The 26,602-nt window shown below is 43.1% G+C and overlaps 1 protein-coding gene across 1 annotated transcript; it reads right to left on the bottom strand.

Moving 5' to 3' along the window:
• On the bottom strand, positions 1-26,602 carry EIF1AX (eukaryotic translation initiation factor 1A X-linked). Its single transcript, XM_059679485.1, has 7 exons — positions 26,370-26,602; positions 17,216-17,299; positions 14,611-14,714; positions 13,729-13,779; positions 7,862-7,943; positions 6,228-6,319; positions 1-3,431 (listed from the first exon to the last, which is right to left on the bottom strand). The coding sequence occupies exons 1-7, from the start codon at positions 26,383-26,385 to the stop codon at positions 3,426-3,428; spliced, it is 435 nt and encodes a 144-aa protein (XP_059535468.1). The 5' UTR covers positions 26,386-26,602; the 3' UTR covers positions 1-3,425.

The following is a 26,602-nucleotide window of genomic DNA, read 5'->3' as shown; positions in this document are numbered from 1 at the left end:
TTATTTTAAATATGTTTTTATTGATTTGAGAGAGAGGGGAAGAGAGGAATATAGTTCATCGATGAGAGTGAAACATTGAACGGCTGCCTCCTGCACAGCCCCTACTGAAGATTGAGCCAGCAGTCCGGGCATATGCCCTGACCAGGAATCCAATGGGTGACCTCTTGGTTCATGGGTCGATGCTCCACCACTGAACCACCCAGGCCAGGTGGTAGCAATTATTTTAAATAGTGTCAACATGAATATACAAATATATATTCTACCTATACATTTCTTTTATTACAGCAACCCAAGACTACAAGTAAAATAAATGGTAAATAGAGAATGTGAAAGACACGCATATTCTATCACACACAATCCTAGATATTGAATGAAAAGCAGTGGACACGGCTCTACGTTCATTACATGTATGAATCACAAATTAATTCCCAGCAATTCTGTGACTCTGCAGATACTGTTCTTGTCACCCCCATCTTACAGGTGAGGAGCCTGAAGCTGAGACAAGCTGAAGGTACCTGTGGTCACTTGCAAGTAAAAGGAAGAGTGAGGTTTGGGACACAGACTGACTCCAGGGCCCATGCTCTTCACTCTCCCTCACATTGCCTTCTAAGCACCTGGCAGCTGGGGAGAAGAGAGGACATAGTCCAATACACTCTCCTTGGAGAGGCTAGTGTCTTATCACACTTATAGTAAGACTTAATTCAGATTGTATACTTTTCTGAATAGGAAGAAAAAAAAAAAGCAAGGATAAAAATGATGGTAGTTTTAGGTAGTGTGAAAGTTCATGGGAGTCCAAACAGCATAAATGAAACTTCTCCTTGCAAAGCAGGATAAAAAAATCTTAACACCTTATACCGATACAAATCTTTTTCATCTTTATGACAGTCAGGTAACATAAAGAACCTCATCTGCATTCTGATACTTTAACAGTCAAGCCACAGTTAATACTGAATGCTGTTAAATCTGTAAATAATAAAGTATAAATCCACCTAGGTTTCATTTGAAACATGCTTTTACCTAATGGATTACTCAGTTGCTCTTTAGTCAATACAGACAGCAATTTAAAGATGTTATTCAACATCCTATAATTTAATATTTACATGGTATGTGAGACTAAGTTTAACCACAAGTCACAAAGAGTTTTGTAAGCAACTAAACTTATAGCCATGATACCCTAAGATGTGTTGAGTAAACCAATGGCCATTCCTTAATAAAATGCAAGAATTTTCATCATGCATAGTTTGCAGGCTCCTTAAGAGGGGTTCTCTTTAAGAGGATGTTTAAGATTCAACAAATCAATCTTGGCAAGTCTTTTTTCACACAAACACTTGGTTTGGTTATTTAGCCGCTTTAGTAATACAGCATATTTATACTCTAACTGGAAGTGGAATAAACACTACATGAAAAATGCAAGCCTATCAAGTTTGTTAGTAATAACTATTACACCTCTTAACAGTAAGACTATTATCTGGATTTCAAACATTTTATTTTCTTTCAGAGAACAATTTATAGCATTGTATTTTACAAATCAGAGTATAACCAAACAACAATAAAAAACCCTTTTCTTAAGGACCACTTCCATTGCTCATTTGAAATATATCGATGAAACAATTCATTTCCACATGAAAAGTAAATTACTAAAATAATTCCGAGTAGTGTTGATATAAGCTACAATTTCAGCACAACTATTTTAATTATGGGTATTATGATTTCAGATTTTCAAGGATGCAACACTACACCGAATTGTTACTTCCAAGGCAAGAAAGAAAAAATCACTAGCAAATGTATGATTTGGGCCATTGTTGTAATTTTTAAAGAATCTTTAAATAAACCATATTTATTTGAGGAGGTAAGTAGAAAAACAAGATGTTTGAGATACACCATCCCTACTATGAACTGTATCACAGACACAGACTTAAAAACATTCTTGGTAAAATAACGTGGAAGGATTTATACAGGGGTGGGCAAAGTACTTTAACAGTTGCAGGTACATGAAAGTGTTCTTGTATTATTTATTTATTGCATTATTTCCCCTATGAACAACTGTAAACCTACTTTTGCCCACCTCCCATATACCACAAATTTAGCACAACACCTTTATGTATAAAAGCCTAAATATCTTAGGTTTAGATTACTGAGAAAGACAATCACTATTGATAATTCTTAGAGGCTGGTTTCTTTTAAATATTAAAAACTAGCCCATGAGCTCAGATGCCATCTAACTAGGTAAATGTTCAAGAACGCCAAATAAGAAATACGAACTATAAACGTCCATTCAAAATTTCTATTCTTTAACAATGTTTTATAGATCCACAGATTTTGATTCCAGAATTTGCACACTTATGAGAGATTTGTGTTTTTTTTTTTGCAGGTCATGTGAAGGTTTATTCCTTTACATTACTTTTCATCACAGCAAAGTTCTCTGGAGACCAGCAGAATAAAAGTATCACATGCTACATGGTGGATCTTTCTTTTAAAGTTGCACATAAATTCAATGTGGCTAGTGAGGTCTAACTAGTCCAGCCTTTAATTTCATTTTACTAGAGTTGCCATGAAAAACTGAATGAGAAAGGATGAATCTAAATTCCTAATAACATACCAAAAAAAACACATTCTGTACACACAATAAAATATATCCTAAACACAAAGTATATATATAATACACTGTGCAGCATGACATTGTCTTTATTATGTGTATAAATTCATTTAAAATTGTAGCTTACACATATAACTTCTGAAATAAAATGGCAATACTCTTAGTTCTGTAAAAATATTCAACATACATGCATATGATCAAAAAAATCTTGGTTGGGATATTTCGTATGTACAGTGAGCTTAAAAAAAAATTTACAACCAAATCAGTATTTCCAATGTTAAGAGGTGCCACCTAGTGTTCAATTTCTGCAACTACTAACCTTACAAATTCAAAATTGCTATTAAAACCCAGGTTCTATTATTTCTGATTTCAAATGAAGATTTCTGCATCCCTTAATTTTGTTCAAAACCTCAAGGATACATGCAGGTAACTGAAATATATAGAAATACACTGTACAGTCAACAGGCTAGTAAAAACTAGGGCTTACTTATAAGTGATAAGTATAGGGCAAATGGTTTATTTAAAGCATCCATTTATTTACTGGAAGTGGTCAAAATAGGAAAGGTTTTTTTCCTCTTTTCAAAAATAGTAGATGTGCTCTCTCTTTTACCCATAAACTCCATTATACCCGAAGAACAAAGTGAGCTTAATATTTCACTTAATTCAACACTACCGGTTTTTAAAGAAACACCTTAGAAACAAATCAGTATGCTTTAACCCAACTGCATTCAAATTAAAGGGATTTTAATCTTCTTTTATAGGCCTCAGCCGAAATGCAAATTGTTGAAAAATCCTCAGAGAAGTTGGAATGCAGAATGTTGAGGTCAAGTTAGATCTGAAAGGGAAAAAAATATCAGATCAAATGAAAAACATATTCTTATATTGCAGCAGCCTACCACGTAAGGAACATCTTAGGCTATCTGGGAAACAAATCCAATCTGAAGAGGAAATCCTGTATACCATGCTTTTCTCAATTCTGGTCTGCTGCCAGTAAATCTTTACAACCTCATTTAGAATGTTACATGTCATATTGAATATTCTTAATAAAGTGTAGTGTCTCCTTGCTTCTGTGCTAGCGATATTTTATTTTGGGGGTTGGAGCAGAGCATTATTTAAGAAAGGAACAAGTGTAATACTGACCAAATTCTCCTCTTTCTAGTCAACCTGGTTATAAGACTGAATACCTATAAATTATCTAGAGAAATGTCTCAGGGAAGAAGGTTCTCAGGTGATAAACAAAGTCACCCTTACAAATGTTAAAGAGAACACCAGCCCCCTTAATAACCACTGCTTTATCTTTCCCCTGCCAGCCTGCTGGGCCCAGTCCTGAGGAAGCACTGGCAGAGATTCAGAATTTTTGTTTTTCTTAGACAACCTTTCTCCTGTCTAGATTCTCAACCTATCACCTCTGTATCACCTCTTCCTATTCAGGCATGTTCTCTGGTTAGGTTCTTAATTTCTGAAGAGGCCTTCTACTATCGCTTAGCTGTCCAAATGTTTGGGTCAACCCCTTAAACTACAGCCATGCCAGGTTCTTATCACAGAATATAATTGATAAATCTACTGTCAAGGTACCACTAACAGTTTAGTCACAAGAATCCTCTAGCTCAGGGTCTCCAAAAGGAGTGAAACTAAAAAAAAAAAAAAAAAAAAAAAAAAAAGATGTATTTATTTCTTATCCTTTTTCATTTTTTAAATTTTAGGGTGGGTATGCTTTAATGTTTAAACAAAGGATTATTACAGTAGTACTATATATTTAAAAATTCATAAATGCGTCTAATGGTTTGATGATGCATCAAATATAAGATGGACTGATTGATGAATAAAGATACATATATACGTGATAAATCAAGTACAGGAAAATGTTCATTGTAGAATCTCAGTGATGCCTAACTCAGACATTCCAAAGACCAGTCTTTCTATTTTTGAAAAACTCTGGTAATTCTTTGTACAATCTTCGTCAGAAACAACTGCTCTAGGCATATGAAAATTTCATCTTTAAAGCGAATCAAACATTAGTATTATTTTTAGACTTATATATACACAGGTGGTTTCTGAACTACATTTGTATTTAAAGGGGGATGAAAAGAAGAGCCCAAACCAAATTTGAGTAATCCTATATAATAAAGAGCTAATATGCAAATGGTCATCACACCCTCGTGCTGCTCAGACCCTCAACACTGGGGAAAGAGGAATGAGGACTAGCCAGGCACAAATGAAATCGCGAGAGAGGAACGGGGACCAGCCAGGCTGTGGCCCGGGAGAGGGACAAGCTGCCTGCCCCATGGTCTCGGGTGCCAGCGCCTGTGGCTACAGCCCAGGTGAAGCTGCCCACCCACGGTCCCCTGCGGCTGCAGCCGGCCCGGGTCCTGGGTGCCTGCGGCCAGCCAGAGGAGGGAATCCTAGGTCCCGGGTGTGGGGTGAGGCAAAGACGGTTAGAGGCGATCAGGCAGGCAGGCAGAGGGGTTAGGGGCAATCAGGCAGGAGAGCAGTTAGGAGCCAGTGGTCCCAGATTGCGAGAGGCAGTTGGACATCCCCCAATGGGTCCTGGATTGGAGAGGGTGCAGGCTGGGCTAAGGGACCCCCGCCCCCGTGCACGAGTTTCATGCACCAGGCCTCTAGTTATTAAATAAACTTATATTGCCCCAAATTAAGTTTGACCAGAAGGGCAATGAGGCATTTACTCTTATGAGCATCACTACTTTACTAAAGTTAGGAAAAGCAATACATTTTCCTCAAAATACACATACTAACTCTAAACCAAGAGATTGCCAATAGTGCATATCCAGCAGATGACATCATATGGTGGCAAAAGGCCTTGATTTTAACAAAGCTTTTAATGTATGCTGTAATTTCAATGCTTCTTATCAAGCTGGTTCAAACCAGATACTCCTTTTAACATACCAGTATTTCAATCAAGAGAAGACATGTTTTTTTTTGGTAAGATACTATATTTCTTACAACTAAAGTTCTTAAGAGAGATCGCTTTAGACATTCTTTTTTTGGGTTTGTTTTATTTATTAAATTTTTTAAATTGATTTTTAGAGAGAGAGAAAGGGAGAGGGACAGAGAGGTAGAAACATCGATGAAAGAGAAACATCTTTGATCAGGGCTGCCTCCTGCAAGTCCCCCACTGGGGATCGAGCCCACAACCCAGGCATGTGCCCTCGGCCGGAATCGAACCTGGGACCCTTCAGTCTGCAGGCTGACGCTCTATCCACTGAGCCAAGCCGGCCAGGGCTGTTTTATTTATTTTTTAAACTTTGCCCACCTCCACCCAGCCCTGCCCCCCTTTCCTCTGGCCATCACCACACTATTGTCTGTGTCTATGGGTTATGCATATATGTTCTTTGGCTAATCCCTCTACCCTCTTTCAGCCAGTCCACCCCTCCTCTCTTTATTGCCAAAGCAAATATTGATCTTTCTAGGGAGAAATGTTATAAATAGATGACTTCTCAAAGTATAAACAGTTGATTAGTTGTCTACTGAATATTTTAATTCATGTTCAAGTCTCAAAATATGCCCTTATTTAAATGTTCAACATTCTTAGATTAAAGGAAGTTGGGGGAAGGAGCTGGTTTCTCTGTGGATAATTCACAAACATTGAAAAATGCAAGGGGCATTTACTTACATCATCAATGTCTTCGTCATCGTCACCAATGTCATCAAACTGGATTTCATCGTCATCTCCAGGACCAAATGTATCAGTTTCATTGATTTTAGCTAAAGAAACAAAAACAAATATACTCATCCTATATAATAAAAGGCTAATATGCAAATGACTGAATGGTGGAATGACGGGTCACTACAATGCGCACTGACCACTAGGGGCAGACACTCAATGCAGGAGCTGCCCCCTGGTGGTCAGTGTGCTCCCACAGGGGTATGCTGCTCAGCCAGAAGCTGGGCTCACCGCTGTCGAGCACAGTGGCAGTGGTGGGAGCCTCTCCTGCCTCCGTGGCAATGCTAAGGATGTCCGACTGACGGTTTAGGCCCACTAAGCCGTCAGTCAGACATCCCCCCAGGGCTCTCGGACTGCGAGAGGGCACAGGCCAGGCTGAGGGACGGTCCCCTCAAGTGCATGAATTTCATGCACCAGGCCTCTAGTATAACATAACCAAGATGTTATTAAAATGAATAATTGTCCACTGAAAGCGGTTTGATATCAAATGTTGAAATATAAAAGGAGACTCCTACAATTCAAACTTTTAATATAATTAAATCTAAGTTTTATGATCAGAAAGATCCTAACTTTGATTTAACAATGCTATTATACAGAACAGTATTTGATAAAACAAAACCTCCAACAAAGTGACTGGTAAGTCAAGATGGAATGTACTTGTGCTATAATTTTCTTTTGTTTAAAAGGTATTTTTAGTAAGGCAGAATCTAATGACACAAATTCTGAAACTATTACAACTTCCAGCTGTGCTTTAAAAAAGGTTTGAGTAGAACCTAATAACTCATCGATCATCAGACTTGTCAATCAGAATCTTTAGTCAAATCATGCTATCCCTAAGCAATGAAAATGAACCAGAAAGTGCTAGCCCTTCCCAGATATATTAGCATTTCCTAGATTTGAAACACCAAGTAATTCATTTCAGCAGGATTTTCATGGTCTACAGTATTTTATGTTTAAAAATTCATAAACCTGTGATTATTCTAATAACTTGGAGATACATCAAAATATAAGATATAATACAAAGTTCTTGTAAAATGCAGGCTTACAAAATAATATATAAAGTATATTTCCCTTTTGATAAGGTTGTGAGGGACTTATTTTTGTTTTAGTTTTCCACATTAAGAACACGTTTTTTTGTACTGGGGGAGGAAACAAAGAATGTTGGCTTAAAAAATCCTGTGGGATTCTGTGATACTAGGTACGATAAATTGAAAACTGCCTTTTTAATAAAAATCAACAACAGTACCTAATTAACTACCCTTGCTTCACATTTAAAGTTAGACAAACACTAACATTCTCTTTGAGAAATGACTTTTGAAATACTCAACAAAATGTTTCCTTTGGTATTATGCAGAAATGCAGGGCTTATAAAGTACATAACTCCTCAACCAAAGTATACTTATTAGAATCAGTTATTTTCTTAAGGTATCTAATATTATGAAGTATAGGCAGTCAGACTTAAAACAAATCATGTAAGCACAAAAGTAAGTATGCAAAATCCACAAAATTCTACCCAAATCCCTTCCCTTGATACGACCAGGTAATAGCACCATGACAGGTTAATATAGTAACTGAGACATTACCATGCTCTGGAAGCTCGCCATATGCCTTCAGACTTCTCGCTTCATCAGCATTGTATTTTAAAATTACATCAGCTTTATTATCCTTGAAAAGAGAAAAATAACAGATTATGGCAAAACATTAAGTTTTCTCCTACCCTCTGAAAAATATCTTCGGGTTTAACCCAGTATGAAGCTGGCACACATAAATGAATAATGATTAACAGGCTTAGGGAAGATCTTCGCAGATCTCACGTTAATAAGAGCAGAACTGTGCAGACCTAATCTTGTGGATTATTTACTATTACCCTCTGAATAGAAGTCTTCTGAAATACAAAAATTCCCTGGAACCATAATTTACAGGGTTATTAAACATTAAATACTGCAACTCAAAAACTGAGACTAATATAATGACCCAAGGAAATTAATACACTTTCCATGTACCAGTGGTTCTTAGGGTAGAATTGATCAGAATCTCCTGTGGAGCTTTTACACCTCCTGAAGATAGATTAGTTGATGTGGAGGGAAGCCGTGAATTTACCTATACATCTTACATAAACTGTAATGTGTGTAAAGAAGCCCAGGGGGAATCTTGTTAGAATGCATATCCTGATTTCGGAGGCTTGGGGTGGGGGTCCAAGGATCTGCATTTCAAACAAGTTCCCAAAAGCTAGCGATGCTACTGGTCCCTGGACCACCCTTTAAGTGGCAGGAGCAGAAAAGGATCATGGGAAATTAAGAATCAGAAAAGTTGGTCTTGGCTGTTATTTTCTAGTCAGAATGTTGTATCTTTTGGCACCTTGGTTTCCTATCTTCACAAAGGAAACTATTATCCCTACTTCTGGGGTTATTTTTGAGATCAAAAGAAGAGAATGGACATTAAAATGGTATGAATTTAAAGCAGGCTTTCTTAACCTCAGCACTACTGACATTTTTGGCTACTGATATCTGTATTGCAGAGCCTGTCCTGTGCATTGTAGGATGTTTTGCAGCATCTCTAATCTCTACCCTCTAGATGCCGGCAGCACTGTCCCCCTCCCCCAGGTGTGACAACCAGAAATGTCTCCAGACACTGCCAAATGACCCCTGAACATTAAAAAAAAAAGAAAAAAAAAATCACCCATGATTGAGAACCACTGATTTAAAGCAACGATTGTAATTCTTTATTCTGGAATATCTACACTAATAAAACAGAAACATGGTAATTGGCGTACAACCGCTACCCTTTTCATTGGCTAATCAGCGAGATATGCAAATTAACTGTCAGCCAAGATGGCGGCTAATTTGCATACGTAGGCTCCAAGTGGCAGAGCGAAGCCTGGTGAGGACTCAGGCATTCTGCCTCAACCGGCTGGTGGAGGGCCTCTGGGCCTGCTTGGTCAGCGCTGCTGGGGGGATGAAGGAGCAGAGACACAGCCCGCAGGGGCGCCGGCACCCAGAAACCCAAGCCCCGCCTCAGCGCTGGGGTTGGGGGAGCAGAGGCACAAGCCGCAGGGGGGCCCGCACCCAGAAACCCAAGCCCCGCCTCAGCGCTGGGGTTGGGGGAGCAGAGACACAGGCCGCAGGGGGGCCCGCACCCAGAAACCCAAGCCCCGCCTCAGCGCTGGGGTTGGGGGAGCAGAGACACAGGCCGCAGGGGGGCCCGCACCCAGAAACCCAAGCCCCGCCTCAGCGCTGGGGTTGGGGGAGCAGAGACACAGGCCGCAGGGGGGCCCGCACCCAGAAACCCAAGCCCCGCCTCAGCGCTGGGGTTGGGGGAGCAGAGACACAGGCCGCAGGGGGGCCTGCACCCAGAAACCCAAGCCCCGCCTCAGCACTGGGGTTGGGGGAGCAGAGACACAGGCCGCAGGGGGGCCTGCACCCAGCCGCCCCAAGCCCCGCCTCAGCGCTGGGGTTGGGGGAGCAGAGACACAGGCCGCAGGGGGGCCCACACCCAGAAACCCAAGCCCCGCCTCAGCACTGGGGTTGGGGGAGCAGAGACACAGGCCGCAGGGGGGCCTCACCCAGCCGCCCCAAGCCCCGCCTCAGCGCTGGGGTTGGGGGAGCAGAGACACAGGCCGCAGGGGGGCCCGCACCCAGAAACCCAAGCCCCGCCTCAGCGCTGGGGTTGGGGGAGCAGAGACACAGGCCGCAGGGGGGCCCGCACCCAGAAACCCAAGCCCCGCCTCAGCGCTGGGGTTGGGGGAGCAGAGACACAGGCCGCAGGGGGGCCTGCACCCAGAAACCCAAGCCCCGCCTCAGCACTGGGGTTGGGGGAGCAGAGACACAGGCCGCAGGGGGGCCTGCACCCAGCCGCCCCAAGCCCCGCCTCAGCGCTGGGGTTGGGGGAGCAGAGACACAGGCCGCAGGGGGGCCCACACCCAGAAACCCAAGCCCCGCCTCAGCACTGGGGTTGGGGGAGCAGAGACACAGGCCGCAGGGGGGCCTCACCCAGCCGCCCCAAGCCCCGCCTCAGCGCTGGGGTTGGGGGAGTAGAGACACAGGCCGCAGGGGGGCCTGCACCCAGAAACCCAAGCCCCGCCTCAGCGCTGGGGTCAGAGGAGCAGAGACACATCCTACAGTGGGGGCTGCACCCAGCAGCCCCAAGCCCCGCCTTGGTGCTGGGGTTGGGGGAGCAGAGACACAGGCCGCAGGGGGGCCTGCACCCAGAAACCCAAGCCCCGCCTCAGCGCTGGGGTTGGGGGAGTAGAGACACAGGCCGCAGGGGGGCCCGCACCCAGAAACCCAAGCCCCGCCTCAGCGCTGGGGTCAGAGGAGCAGAGACACATCCTACAGTGGGGGCTGCACCCAGCAGCCCCAAGCCCCGCCTTGGTGCTGGGGTTGGAGGAGCAGAGACACAGCCCTCAGGGTGACCTGCACCCAGCAGCCTCAAGCCCCACCTCAGTGCTGGGGTCAGAGAAGCACAGACACAGCCTGCAGGGGGGCCGGCACCCAGCAGCCCCTAACCCCAAGGCCGCAGAGGCGCTGGGGCCACTGGGGCTGCAGCAGAGACACAAACCGGCAGGAAACCTGTGGAAAGGGAGATAAACTATCATAACTTTATCTCCCTTTCCACAAGATGAGAAAACTGACCCTGATTATTTAGTGATATGGCCCACACCTTTCTACAAGCACAGGGTACTTATGATCACTCCCAGGAAGTGATCAGAATACTGGTCAGAATACTGTTTCCAGGGAATAACGCTACTGTGGCAAATTATCTAAGAGAAGAAACAAGCTTTTGTTGGGTTTATTCTAAAGGTCAGAGAACAGGCCACCTCAACATATGCCATGTTGTTATATTGACGATCTTGACCTGCAGATGCTTGAAAAACAGCAAATGCACTGAAGTCTCCTTCTCTGCCTAAAATCGGACCCCCCAAAAGGTTCCCTTGATGGGAAAAGTGCCATCAGCCAGTGAAGACTGACTCCTGTCACAGGACAGGAGACTAGAAGTTGACATCACATCCAAACTTTGTTACAAACTATCTCCCACACCCCCATTCATCTTCCCTAAAAATCATGTACTCTCCTCTAAGAGGCCTACATATCCCGTCCCCTTCCCCTAGAAAGAAGGTATTTAAATCTGGATTCTAAGTCACTTTGGGAAGTTATTCATTTTTCCCTGGGATCTCCCACATATACACGAGGTACACAAGTTAATGAACTTTAGTTTTTCTCTTGGTAATCCGTCTTTCATTACAAGGGCCTCTGCTAAGAACTCAGAAGGGTAGAGGAAAACTATTTTTCCTCCTCCATAATTCTATCTCGGGAAATCAAGTCCTGGGCTGAACAGTGAGTTTGGCTCAAGTGCCAAGCAGTCCCGGCTGAGGGGAGGGAAGCTTCTAGGGGGAAATCAATGATACTGGCATCAAAGTAGGACAGAGGGCACATGCATGATTGCTGGTGGGAGTTTAAAGTGATTCAACATTTTTGGAGGATGATTTGGCAAAATCGATAGAAATGTTCAAGGTACATCCAAGAGTCTTCTTCTAGGAATCTCATCTGCTGAGATAAAGCACGAGTGCATAAGCCCTGGTCAGAACCCAGGATGCTACTGCGGGCTCTCCTTCCATGATGGGAAAACCTGCTAACAACCTGCATTTTTAGGCAAGGTGGCATCTATACTAATAAAAAGGTAATATGCTAATTAGACTGAACATCTTCCAGACGAGGTTCCGAGGTTCCGGACGTCCTTCTGGACAAAGCCATGGTGACAGGGCTGAGGCAGAGGCGGTTAGAGGTGATCAGGCAGGCAGGGGAGAGCAGTTAGGAGGATCAGGACGGCAGGGGAGAGCAGTTAAGGGTATCAGACCATCAGGGGAGAGCAATTAGAGGGATCAGGCCAGCAGGCAGGTGAGCAGTTAGGTGCCAGCAGCCCTGAGGGGTCCCGGATTGGAGAGGGTGCAGGCCAGGCTGAGGAACTCCCCGCTCCCGTGCACGAATTAGGGGCAATCAGGCAGGCACACAGGTGAGTGGTTAGGAGGCAGCGGTCCAGGATTGTGAAAGGGATGTCCAACTGCCAGTTTAGACCCGATCCCGGCAGTTGGACATCCTGAGATTAGGCCTAAACCAGTAGTCGGCATCCCCCAAAGGGTCTGAGATTGGAGAGGGTGCAGGCTGGGCTGAGGGACACTCTCCTCCCGTGCACGAATTTCGTGCACCGGGCCACTAGTATACATATATTTTTAAAAATAAAAACATTTTATCACTCACAATGTGATTTAATACACAGTGGTAAGTTCCAACAGGTAGAACCAAATAGATTTCACAGACCCACAATGTCTCCAGGTTGAGATTATGAGGGCAAACTATAATTTTCTTACCTAAGGGCTGATCTAAATTTAGAGTACAAACTTATATCATGGTTTATACTGTAATTAACTGTGTGCCTTTCTTATTCCCCTCATTACCAGGCTATTCACATCTTGTGGGATGGCAGCATGAATCATTCAGCTGTAGCCCCATGAGTAACTCTTTCCAGATTTTGAATTCAAGACGTATAGTTCTAAAAAAAACTGGGGCGGGGCCTTGGCCGTGTGGCTCAGTGATAGAGCGTCGGCCTGCACACCGAAGGGTCTTGGGTTCAATTCCTGTTCAAGTGCACGTACCTGGGTTGCAGGTTGATCCCCGGTTCCTGGGGTACATGGAGAAGTAACCAACCGATGTGTCTCTCTCACATTAATGTTTCTTTCTCTCTCTTTTCCCCCTACCTCCCTTCCACTCACTCTAAAAATTGGTGGGAAAAAATACCCTCGGGTGAGGATTAACAACAACAAAGGTGGGAGGACCAACATAAGATTACATTTTTATTTTGCCAACTAAGAACACTAACAAAACTACTATTCACTATCTCATTCCAAAAAGGAAACTTTTTTTTTGTTAATCCTCACGTGATGATACATTTTCCCATTGATTTTTAGAGAATGGAAGGGAGGTAGGAGAAGAAAGAAACATCAGTGTGAGAGAGACACATCAATTGACTGTCCCCTGCATGCACATTGATCAGGGCTGGAAATTGTACCTGCAGCACAGTTACATGCCCTTGACTTAGAATCAAACGTGCGACCCTTCGGTCCATAGGCCAACATTCTAACTACTTACAAACACTGGCCTGGGCTAAAAAGGAAAAATTTTAAATATCCGAAAAGGAAAAAGGACCACTTAGCTTCATGAAAAATTTACATGGCCTGCATTTCTTCTACAGTGAAAATACAAACTCCACAGACTGGCATTTGGGAACCATAATCTCGGGGTTACCTAGCACAATGCCTTATGAAATGTTTGCTGATACAATGGTGAGGCACATACTGTGCTAGAACTGCTCAAATACGGTTATGACTTATGTTCCTAACACTAATGGATCATCAAAATCTGGCAAGTGCATAAAAATGTTATTTTATTTTTTTTACCTGGTAATCTCGTAGACCAACTAATATTATGTCTGAGGTATTTATCCAAACCTATAAAAGAAATAAAAATAAAGAATCAAGAGTAACATTAAATCAGCATTCCCATAAAATGCTATTCACCCAACTGTGATTTAACTAACTACATTTAGAAACAGGAAAAAACCAAAACAAACTATAGCAAGCAGTTGTGCCTGTTTCAACTTTTCTGTAATTTGGAATATTAAAAAAAATATATTCTTATTTAACTACCTGACAGTTTACTAATTCTAGAAGAATGATGAATTTAAAAAGGGATCCCCCCTCCCCCCAGTGAAGTATTCTAAGTGGTTAGTTTTCTATCCTTTACATGTAAGAATAAAAAATTAGATATGTTGCTTCATCTGCCTCCCTCCCTTCCTTCCACTTCCCCACCCCAACTTTTTAGTTTGGTAACAGAAGGATTAAAAAACAAAATTTGAAAAATAATCATAAAATCAGAGTTGGAGGAACTTTTAACTAATTTAACTAATAAATCTGCCTGAACACTGAATGTGATAGGACATTAGTCTTTCCTGAATTAGATCACAATTCAGGAAATTTAACATTAATGTAACACTTAATAGCACTTCAGCCTTTTTTTCCTTTCCTGATTTGTTTTGCAGAGAGTCCCTCAATTTGGATTTGTCGATCATTTCCTCTTAGGTTCAGGTTAAACATTTTTGGCAGGAATACAACATAGGTGATGCAAATTGAGTCTTTAAATAGAATCTGCAAGTCACAGTTCTACTGAACTCTTGGTAACTTATAAAAACGAGGTCCTTGGCCCATAAAAACTGTAGAGACATTTGCACCCCTCCCCTTAACCACAATTTTGTATTAACTAAAACAAATATCCACACCTACCTTTTTCCTCAATTTCCCCCTGATGTGACACAATCTCTTTACACCATCAAAACACATTGCTTCTAAGCGCCCGTTTCCCAACATTTTGATTACCTGAGCATATTCTGGGGGAGGGAAAAGAAAAGGGCATAAGATATTGTTCAACTTTTGATAAAAACAATTTGGAAATTCACATAAAAGTGACTAGAACATATAGGTGGTACTAGCTGGGAATAAATACATGCAGTAAAGTAAATGAAAGGGAGTGACAAACCCCAAGCTAGTTAATGGTAGAGCCACAACCAAGACTCATCTCTGCTATCAGAAATGTTTCTTCATGACTGTTTGCTTTACTTTTGGAGAGCAAGGTGGCTTGTCCCAAAATGTACACACTATACCTCCTCAATCTCTTGAAGCCTTTGCCAATTTTGAAGCTCCTTTTCCTTCTAACCTTTAGATCAGTGGTTCTCAACCTTCCTAATGCCAGGCCCCTTTAATACAGTTCCTTATGTTGTGGTGACCCCCAATTTCACTGTTACAAATTGAACATAATGAAAGCATAGGGATTAATCACAAAAACAGTATGCAATTACATATGTGTTTTCCGATGGTCTTAGGCGACCCCTGTGAAAGGGTCATTTGACCCCCAAAGGAGTCGCGATCCACAGGTTGAGAACCGCTGCTTTAGAGGATAATCTCAACACAACACTTGGTAGATTTGGCAAATAAACGTGGCTTAAATGTTAATTAAGCTACTTTTGTTAAATTAGAATGTCTCAGTAATTATTCTGAAGTTTTTGTAAAGCCAGAAAGATGTTCTTAGGCAAAATGCCAAGCTTTTAATCAAAATCTTTTCAAAAGGGTACCCAGGAAGCCAATTGGTTTCAACGCCATTGGAAAAACAGATTCTGAGCATTAGCTTGTACATCGGCCTGTCTCTTTTATCAGTAAATGACCGAAGACACAGGGGGAGAGGGGCCATCACTTCAGAACCTTTACTTACCCAAGCAGTACATTAAACTAACCGCCAAAGAGGATTTTTACTAATTGGTAAATACAGTGATGTAACTTTGATAAATTGATTGTGGGGTTGACAAGTGGAAGTTACCCAGACTACATATAGTGAACCTAGCACTTCAACATGGTGGTCAAAGACAGCTTTTCGCCAAGACAGCATGGTTTAGTGGTTGAGCATCAACCTATGAACCAGGAGGTCATGGTTGGATTCCTGGTCAGGGCATATACCCGGGTTGTGGGCTCGATCCAATGTATGGGGCATGCAGGAAGCAGCAAATAATGATTCTCTATTATTGATATTTCTATCTTTCTCTCCCTCCCTGAAATCAATAAAAAATTAAAAATAAATAAATAAATGGCAGCCTCTCTTCCAAAGTGGGGGGGGGGGGGGGGGTAGAATATGAAAAAGTAAACGTGCCCTAACCGGTTTGGCTCAGTGGATAGAGCGTCGGCCTGCGGACTGAAAGGTCCCAGGTTTGATTCTGGTCAAAGGCATGTACCTTGGTTGCGAGCACATCCCCAGTAGGGGGTGTGCAGGAGGCAGCTGATCTAGGCTTCTCTCTCATCGATGTTTCTAACTCTATCCCTCTCCCTTCCTCTCTGTAAAAAAATCAATAAAATATATTAAAAAAAAAGAGAAAAAAAGAAAAAGTAAACGTAGTGGCAGTCAAAATCAAGTCAACTTCTAATGGGGGCTAGAATGACTAAAGCTAAGAAAAAAAGCTCTTTTAGCCAGAAAATGTTTCATTTTTATATGGTGTGAACAAATCATCAAAGTTCTATAAAAAGACTATAAAAATAATTTGTTAAAAAGTGCTGGAAATTATTGGGATAATTGGAAAATTTTGACTACGGACCATAAACTGGATACATAATATACTCAGATTAAATTACCTGAGCGTTCTGTTGTGGTTATGTAAGAGAATATACCTGTTCTTAAGAGGCAAAAGGAAGAAGCAGTAAGGGAAAAGCATCATGATATCTGCAACTTTCAAATGGTTCTGGAAAACACACACACACACACACACACACACAACAATTTAAGAAAAGTTCATTGTACTAATACTGCAACTTCTCTGAAGGTTTAAAAGTCCTCAAAATAAAAATATAAGAAAATAGTATAATATATCTTGGGCTGGCACTTACAAAGTGTTAATCGGTTAGAAAAGATCAGTCAAATGTTCAATTTCATTTTATGAAATTATATGCTAATGGCACTGGAGAAGAGAAGGAAAGGCTTCAGATTCATCCCTTAAGTATCCATGGTCCACTGTACATACTATGTAGCACTATTTACTATTAAAAAAAAAAGGCCCACTAAATCATAGAATTGTCAACCATCACTTCTGAGGCTTAATTCCCTCTGGCCTGTATAATTCATTCTTAGATATGCAACACAATACACCTATACATTTACAGAAACACCACCAATCCTCAACGCAGACTGGTAACCAAAATGATTAGCAAAAGAAATGGAGAAGGGCAAAAAGGGGCATGCGATTCACTGCTCAGATCATGAATAGTATCTCTTTTATGTTTAGAAATTGAAATTCCATATTTGAAAAACAAAACTATTACTAAAAGAATGCTAACTTATGAAAACACTTACCTTGCCCATCTTCTTTGAACACCAATTCTCTTTTTTCGGATTCATTTTCGTTCTTACCCCTACGTCTATTTTTACCTCCTTTACCTAATGGTTTTAAGTAAAGAAAAAGACATTATTTGCAAAACAGTAGGAAAAGAAACTAAACTAAATTGAGGCACCTAGAACAGTTAAAAAAAATCACTTACTTTAAAAATTCAAATTTAGTCACACAACATTAAATTTTACAATCTCCAATTATATTAAACATATACATATTGTCACTCCCCTACCCTTCCTGGAAATTCCCTTTTGGAATATTTTGACATCAAATACAAACAAACCCACAGATATTATATAAAAGTATATAGATACTTTTCTGAGGACATCTGCATTCAATGACCAAACTGCCCTGGATCATAAAGTTACTTGATTGACTACACAGCTCAGTGAAGCTACAGTGGCCCACATGGGACAAGGTGGGAGATAATGGGTCTTGGTCCATTTGTCTCTCTTTTATCTGACCGCCCCCTCACCCCTACCCCAATGAAAGGTGTGAGTATAAGTAGGAGATGACTGAAAAGAAAAGATAATGCAAGAACACAAAAGAAAAGAAAAAGGTAAAGTTATAGCTATTGGAATGGGACACACTGATTTTGTGGTAGTGGAGGGAGAGCAACAAGTCTGTTAAACGCCGAGTTTGAATTTTCTCCTATTGCTACAGGATACATTGAGCAAGGTATTTGAAGTTAAAAAGCACCACGTCCACTGACAAGATCATCCGGGTACACGTGCTCACAGACCCACCACGGACCATCTGCACCCGAAGCCACGACAACGTGCTGAATAGGGTAAGGCCCTACGCCACGTGCCCTGCCGGTTGCCGAGGGCACCCCTAAGTCTTCATCTCCCTGCCCAGATCTGTGCTGAGGGCAACCTGGTGGTGGCCGCTTCTGGAAGTCTGGAGGCTCCAGGCCTAAGCAGGCAGACATGGATATGGATGTGGATCTGCTGGCCGGCAGGCTGGGTCAAGGCCTCTGTTCTCAGGGGTGGGGGGCCTCCCCTTTTCTGGTGCTGCCCCGGGCTCAGGCCTGGGGCACAGGGACTCCAGGCCACTGTTGGGCAGGGTCCCTGGTCTGTGCTCCATGTTCCAGCCCACCCTCAGGTCCTGTTTACGATTGGACGCCTGCTTTCCCTTGAGAGCAAAGGGGAAATAAACCTGATGTACTGGTAAAAATAAATAAATAAATAAAAGCAAGGTACTAACTGCCTGAACTTGAAAGCAACTAAGATGTTCTTTGCTAGGTGAACAAATAAACTGTGGTACAATGGAATATTATCTATAATAATGAAAGAGTAATATGCTAGTCGGGGCTGCGAGGGAAGCCAGTGCCAGCAGCGGGGGGGGGGGGGGGGGGGTGTTTACTCTTGAATGAATTTCATGCATTGGGCTTCGAGTTCAGCAATAAAAAGAACAACCAAGCCCCCCAAAGACATGGAGGAACCTTTACTGTAATGGTGGATACATGTCACTATACATTAGTCAAAACCCATACAATGTAAAACATAATGAACCTATAAGCTATGGACCTGAGATGATAATGCATCTAGACTGGCTCACGTAAGATGTTTATAGGGGAAACTGGTGTGGAGGAAGTATACAGGAACTTTGTACTTTCTGTTCATTTTTCTAGAAATACAAAACTGCTCTAAAAAATAAAGTCTATTAAAAACAACAACAACAAAAGCAAGGTGCAATAGGGGCGTAATCAACAAAATCCAAACTGTGGGGTCATTTGTATAAGACAATCTGTTTTCTTCAATAGATACATTATGAAAAAGAAAACATGCATGGATGGGTAACCTACCCATTAGACTTAAAAGACATATCAACCAATGGCAATGTGTAGCCCATCTCTGGATCTTGATTTGATGTGGATGGTGCAAGTTTTTAGCCAGGAATTGATGGTGCCTGGGGCCAGGACATGAGTACATGAAGGTTCATTATACTAGTCAACTTTTGCATACATTCAAAATTCGTCCTACTGTAAGTTTAAAAACAAATGCAGCAAGGTGAAGAAGAGCATAAAGCCGCCATTGATATATATATAATAGAAATTCATATTCACATCTGCTTTTATGTATACACTAGAGGCCCGGTGCACAAAAATTTGTGCACTCGGGGGGGAGGGGGGGTCCCTCAGCCCGGCCTGTGCCCTCTAGCAGTCTGGGACCCCTCGGGAGATAACGACCTGCTGGCTTAGGCCTGCTCCCGGGTGGCAGAGGGCAGGCCCAATCCCTAGGTGCAGCCCCTGGTCGGGCTCAGAGCAGGGCTGATTGGGGAGTTGGGGCGCCACCCCCTGTCACACTCAAGGCAGGGTCGATGGGGAGGTTGTGGAGCAACCCCCTGTCACACACAGAGCAGGGCCCATCAGGGGGTTGGGGTGCTGCCCTCTATCACCCACAGAGCAGGGCGGATCAGGGGGTTTGGGCGCTGCCCCCTGTCACGCTGATCCCAGTGCCGGGAGGCCTCACGGCTCCGCTGATCCCGGTGCTGGGAGGCATATTACCCTTTTACTATATAGGGTAGAGGCCTGGTGCACGGGTGGGGCCGGCTGGTTTGCCCTGAAGGGTGTCCTGGATCAGGGTGGGGGTCCCCACTGGGGTGCCTGGCCAGTCTGGGTGAGGGGCTGAGGGCTGTTTTCAGGCTGGGGGTGACTGAACTCCCAAACGCTCCTTTTTTCCTTTTTTTTTTTTTTTTTTTTAAATTCTGGGCCAGCTTTAGCTTGAGGCTTGGCTCCAGCTCTTAGGCCTCCGGCTGAAAGTAGGTTTCTGGCCTTTGCTTACAATGTTGCGAATCTGCTGGCTGAAGTTGGGCGTATTTGTTACAGAGTTTCTTAAACTGCAAGCTCAGAGGCAGCGGCAGGTGGGGAACGTTGGTTTCCTCCGTCACTGAGGCAACCAAGCCTCATGTTAGTTTCAAGCTGCCTGGCTGCCGGCCGCCATCTTGGCTGACAGTTAATTTGCATATCTCGCTGATTAGCCAATGAAAAGGGTATCGGTCGTACGCCAATTACCATGTTTCTCTTTTATTAGATAGGATAAAATATCTTTGGAAGGGCATATATAAAAAAGTTAACAATGCCTGTGAAAAAGAGAACTAGATGGCAATGGGACACATTTAGGAAGAGAGATTTCACTTTTTATACCTTTTGAAATTTGAATCATGAATATATTTACTATTCAAAAAATTTTCATTAAAAAAAATACTTCAGCAAAAAGCAGAGGTGTCACATGATCCTCTGGGTGGGAAAACTGGTCAGAAGGTCCCTGCCCTTATTACAAGTACAATGAAGCAGGCTGTGCTTAGTCATGAAGAGGAAAAGTAACTTGGAAGCAACCAAGATGTTCTTTGGTAGATAAATGGATAAACTGTGATACAATCATACAGTGGAATATTATTCCGAGGAATGATAAAAGAATTGCTTCTGAGGTAGAAACAGAATTATGGCCAGATGTAGAAGGAGACAGGAATAAAGGATACAGGGAGCTTTCAACACCCCCACCCCCTGCCCCTTGATCTCTTTCAGCCTCTGTAAAATATGGGAGTTAGAGAGTTAGAACAGAAGATCCAAATACCTCCATCTAGGATACCACACTATCTACTGGTGTCCTTAAAAAATCTGTCATTCTCCATGGCCCCCTTGCTTTTCATACTTTAAATAATGACACTGTTGATCATTTCTCAACTCTCCTTTTCCCGACTTCTGAAGGACCACTTGTACTATTCTTGACCTTTTATCAGCCCCCTCTTCATTATGCCTATCCATTTGGAGCTTCATTCAGTTCAAATTCCTTCTGCTCACCCACTTTCTAAGGAAATTTATTTTTCTCTCACCTACCACTTCAATGTTAAAAATTTTACATCCCACCCCATTTCTTTCTTTTTTTTTAAAATATATTTTTTATTGATTAAGATATTACATATGTGTCCTTGTCCCCACGTTACCCTCTACCCTCCCCCCCCGCTCATGCCCTCACCCCCCCGTTGTCCGTGTCTATTGGTTAGGCCTATATGCTTGCATAAAAGTTCTTTGGTTGATCTTTCCCCCTTACCCCTCCCCTCCCCTACCTTCCCTCCAAGGCCCGACAGTCCAATCAATGCCTCTCCGTCTCTGGATCAGTCCTTGTTCATCAGTTTATGTTGTTCATTATATTCCACAAATGAGTGAGATCCTGTGGTATTTATCCGCTCTCCAGTTCCATCCATGCTGTGGCAAATGGTAAGAGTTCCTTTTTCTTCTTCCTCTTCTTAAAGAATACCCTTCAGCATTTCATATAATGCTGGTTTGGTGGTGATGAACTCCTTTAGCTTTTTCTTATCCGTGAAGCTCTTTATCTGACCTTCTATTCTGAATGATAGCTTTGCTGGATAAAGTAATCTTGGTTGCAGGTTCTTGCTATTCATCACTCTGAATATTTCTTGCCACTCTCTTCTGGCCTGCATGGTTTCTGTTGAGAAATCAGCTGACAGTCGTATGGGTACTCCCTTGTAGGTAACTGACTGTCTTTCTCTTGCTGCTTTTAAGATTCTCTTTGTCTTTTGCTCTTGGCATTTTAATTATGATGTGTCTTGGTGTGGTCCTCTTTGGATTCCTTTTGTTTGGGGTTCTCTGTGCTTCCTGGACTTGGAAGTCTATTTCTTTCACCAGGTAGGGGAAGTTTTCTGTCATCATTTCTTCAAAAAGGTTTTCAATATCTTGCCCTCTCTCTCCTTCTGGTACCCCTATAATTCTGATGTTGGTACGCTTGAAGTTGTCCCAGAGGTTCCTTACACTATGTTCATATTTTTGGAATCTCTTTTCTTTTTTCTTTTTCGGTTGGGTATTTTTTGTTTCTTTGTATTTCAAATCTTTGACTTGATTCTTGGGATCCTCTTGTCTGCTGTTGGATCTCTGTAAATTATTCTTTATTTCAGTCAGTGTATGCTTAATTTCTAGTTGGTCCTTTTTCATGTCCTCCATGGTCTCACTATACTTATTGAGGGATTCATTAAATTTATCAGCGGTTTCCATAAAATTCTTGAAAAACCTTATAAACGTGGCCTTGAACTCTATATCCAGTCGTTTGCTTTCCTCCATTTCTGCCATTTGTGACCTGTTTCTTTGTCTCCGCATTTTGGCTGCTTCCCTGTGTTGATAGAGTGGCCCTGTGCGCCAGGTGTCCTGTAGGGCCCAGTGGCTCAGCCTCCCCAGTTACCTGAGGTGGACACTCTTGGTGCACTCTTGGTGCCTTGGTTGTTGTAGGATCACTGGGAGGAATTGACCTCCAGGCCAATTGGCTGTGAGAATCAGCTGTGTCTGGAGTGGGAGAACTTCTGTGCTGAAGACACCCTTCTGGGGCAAGACTTGCTTCAGTGGGGCTTTGGTGCTCACTGAGTCCGCTCCCCGAGTGTGTCCCTTATGGATCTGAGGGGTTGCAATCTGACCACTGGGTACAGTGGCTCCTGGATCTAAGGAGGTGCTAATTCAGCCTCTGCCTGAGGCCACACAGCAGGAGCCATGAAGAGGCTCAGCTGTGAAGCAATGCAAGCCGCTGCGGGGCCTTGGGCCTTCTCTTGGAAGTCCCGGGTCTGCCTGGCTCAGCTGCAGTTAGGTAATTATCAGTTTGCAAAGGGCCGGTACATTCACATGCAAAAGCCTCTGCTGCAGCCTGGGTGGGGCGGGGTCTCAGGGAATCAAAGGGCGGAGCAAAGAGCTATGGCTGATTCTCTGCCCAGCCCTAAAGAGTCTCAGTGACCCGATAATTACTGCAAGCACCTCTGAGGGAAAGCCGCCCTCAAGTTCGCCCGCTGCCCGACAGTGCAGCTTCTCCCGGTATGAGTCCTGGGTCCCCAGAGACTTCCTGGAACCGGAGTTCAGAGCAGTCGGGAGCTTGTGATTCAAAAAGACAGCCGTGTCCCCAGGTGCCACCCACTTTCTGTGCGCGCGCTAGCCGCCGTACCTCTGCAGCTCCTCTGGCTCTCCCTGTGCTTTTCTTTCCTTCTAGTTGTAGAATTTACACTCAGCCAGCGTTCCTGTTGTTCTAGATGATGTCTGCTCTGTCCTTTGAGGTGTTTTTCAATTGTTGTGGGAGGAGGCAATTTCCCGGTGTTTATCTATGCCGCCATCTTAGTTTCTCTGCCCACCCCCCTATTTCAACTAAGCCTTTATCTCCTATTTCTATTGGCTTCAGTACATTTCTAGTAAATGGATTACTGTCATCTCAAGCTCAATTTTATTCAAAACCCCATTTACTTTCTTTTGCAAAGCTGGTCCTTAATCAACATCCTTGTTTCTGTTAGTGATAACATAACTACCTTACAGAATATAAGTCTCTCAACCTATAAAGATGACACCAACCTATCTGTCAATACTTCTATTCCCTTATGCATCAAGTAAGACTACTCACTGTTCTAGTATCTCCTCCCTAACAAGCCTATGCCTATGAGGTATTATTTTGTCTTTATTTCACAAGATAATGGACTTCAAAAGGTTACTTATCCAAGGCTATAATCACGTGACCTGAGAGTTCAGATGTTAGTCACCAGACACTATGCAACCACCCACTTACTTGTCACAATCACTTTATGAGGTAACAAGTCACTTACCTCCAGTTTTCCAGTGAGTTTACCTAAGCCCAAAGAAGTAACTTACTTAACATTAGGGTATCTCTACATACCATTTTGTCCCATTCCAGACCCTGGCAGTCATTTCCAAAAATGGCTATAAGTGGTAGTGAGATTAAGGGACTTATGGGAAGAGTGTGGAAGCAGCAAAAGGTTCACAACCCAAACAGAATAAAGAGTGTGCACTTGGCCACTCTAAAGACAGACACACTTAACTTCTTGCATCATCATGTGCACTTACCCTGTCATGGGTACAGTCTCACAATGCTCTGTGCAATTGTTAGGCAGGCCTCTACAATTTCCTGACTCACCCAGAGTCCTTAGAATTCAGTATTTGTGGCATTCTTAGGGCACACCAAAACTAATTCCCTAGGAAAAGTACCTTTTGCTTCAAGCCACTAATCATGCCAGGTCTTCAAACTAAAGTGAAAACTCCATTAGGACAAGAATCATACCTACTTTGTTTGCTGAGTTATATACCTGAGATTTTTTTTTTTTTTTTTTTTACAGAGAGGAATGGAGAGGGACAGAGAGCTAGAAACATCGATCAGCTGCCTCCTGCACACCCCCCACCGGGGATGTGCCCGCAACCAACGCACATGCCCTTGACCGGAATCGAACCTGGGACCCTTGAGTCCGCAGGCCGATGCTCTCTCCACTGAGCCAAACCGGTCAGGTCAGGAGTGGTAATTTTAAAATCAAAGGTAGTGAGGCCCTCAAAATGTGGGAGCACCTTCCCCCAAGGTAAGGAAGACACAGAGGGCTTTAACTGAATGTGTTGTAATCCTCAAGTTTGGAGTAATGGATTCCCAGGTGTTCATTGCATTATCTATAATTTTTGTACGTACAAAATGTTACTTATAAAAGTGATTCATCACTTGTCAATTTACCAGAATTAATCATACCCTGACCAGCTCCCTCTCTATTTTATTGCCATGCAATGGAATGAACTTTAAAGGAAGGAGGCTAGTGAACTAGATGTGATTTAATGCAGAAGTCCTATCCTTGGAACTAAAGGGTAACCTATTATCCACCTAAGGGTGGACTCAACAGAAGGGAGGTGACTTAATGTAACAAATATTTATTGAGCATCTACTAAGTGTCAAGTGCTAGCAATCCAATGTTATTAAGACAGATACTATTACTGCCCTTTACAGCGTACAGTCTAGTGAAGGAATTGGAAATCTCGTGCTAGAAATAAAAGTGAGAATAAGATACCCATTAAAGCAATCTGGTTACCATCTCATAGGGAATAAAAGATTACATAGGTTTTAAGAAAACTATGACTTTTAAAAAACCCAATTTTATCACCCAATCTTTCCAAAAATTATTAGCAATAAAATCCTTGCTCCAAAGAGGACCCACAAGTTAGATTTCTAAGGGCAATAACTATAGCGTGCCCTGAGGGAATTGCACTAAATCTTACAGATAACTGCAACTAATCTTACACAGAATGCAAGCCAAAATCCCAAGGGATAAAATGAGTAGTGACAGCTACAGAGGAAATGAGGTAGAAACACTGTAGCCAGCTGTGAAGTAGAAAAGAGAATGGAAGTAGGCCAGGTCAGGGCAGGGGGTCTCAGGATGAATAACCAAAGGAAACTTCTTGTGGGTTCTGAAATAAGCTCCTCTTCTGTCAGAAACACAGTTTTCCCAGTTTCTACTTGAACAATTTCCTTTGAGAAATTAGAGGGATGCTCAAAAAAAAAAAAAAAAAAAAAAAAAGCAGAAACACCCTTAAGTCTAAAAAAGGGAGAATTTCTTTAGGACTGTTCTGCTTTTACCTAGACTAGGCTTTTCATTTTGGAAATTCCAAATAAACTTATCCTCAAGTCTGGTAACTTGTGAATGTTTAACTTCAGAATGGAGGGAACTTATTATATATATAATCTGAAACAAAACTAGCAAACTTGGATAAATATGGAACAAGTGTGTGTGTGTGGGGAGTTAAACTCCGTAAAGGGATGGGGAAGGGTATATCTCTAGAGATGAACCTCGAAATTGCATCCAGGTTTCGCCCACTGTTTACAAGAGAGATGTAGTCTCAACAATATTCAACTTCTGTCCATAAAGAAACCATCTAGGGGTACCTGACGGGCACTAAAGCAAGCATCACCCTCTGAAAGTTACGAACTGCTTCCAGGGTTTAACTCCCCTTGCCCAGGACGGCCAAAGCGCCCATTTGCGAACCCCACGCCGCCCCAGGGGAGGTTTCTCCATGGGTCCCACCACGCCGAGGTCACTGTGGCGCGAATCAGGAGCAAAAGCCCACATTCTCCGGCAGGAGGCCCTACAAAAATGGCGTCGGCTCCACCCCAATGTGACCAAACTGGAAGACAGGAGTAACTTCCCAGCTCCTCTCCCGAGCCCAGGAGGGCGTGCCAATCGCCCAGCCACCGGCAGGCCGGGCGGAGAGGAAGGTCACGGCAGCCCGGGATATTCCGAAGCCGCAAGAATGGCCGGGAGGGCCGGCAGAGAGGAATCGTGCTCCTGGGGTCCAGGCGGCATTACCTTTATTCTTGGGCATGGCGGGAGCAGAGGCCTCTCGGCGACTCCGACTCTTACTCGGGCGGCGGCGGTGGCGATTCCTCCAAGGGGGGCGTGGGGTAACGCGTGGAGCCCCGCGGTACCAAGCGGGCGCGAGAGGCCGGTCGCGTGCGCGAGAGAGTCCCGAGACCGAGCTCTTCCAAGACTTGCTTTACACGCGCACGGCCGGCAGCAAATGGCGTCGCATCTGCTTGCGT

This window comes from Myotis daubentonii, chromosome X, assembly GCF_963259705.1.
Source record: "Myotis daubentonii chromosome X, mMyoDau2.1, whole genome shotgun sequence".
Lineage (NCBI taxonomy): Eukaryota > Metazoa > Chordata > Mammalia > Chiroptera > Vespertilionidae > Myotis > Myotis daubentonii.
Note: the sequence above shows the minus strand (reverse complement) of the source record. Positions and strands in the feature narration are given on the sequence as shown.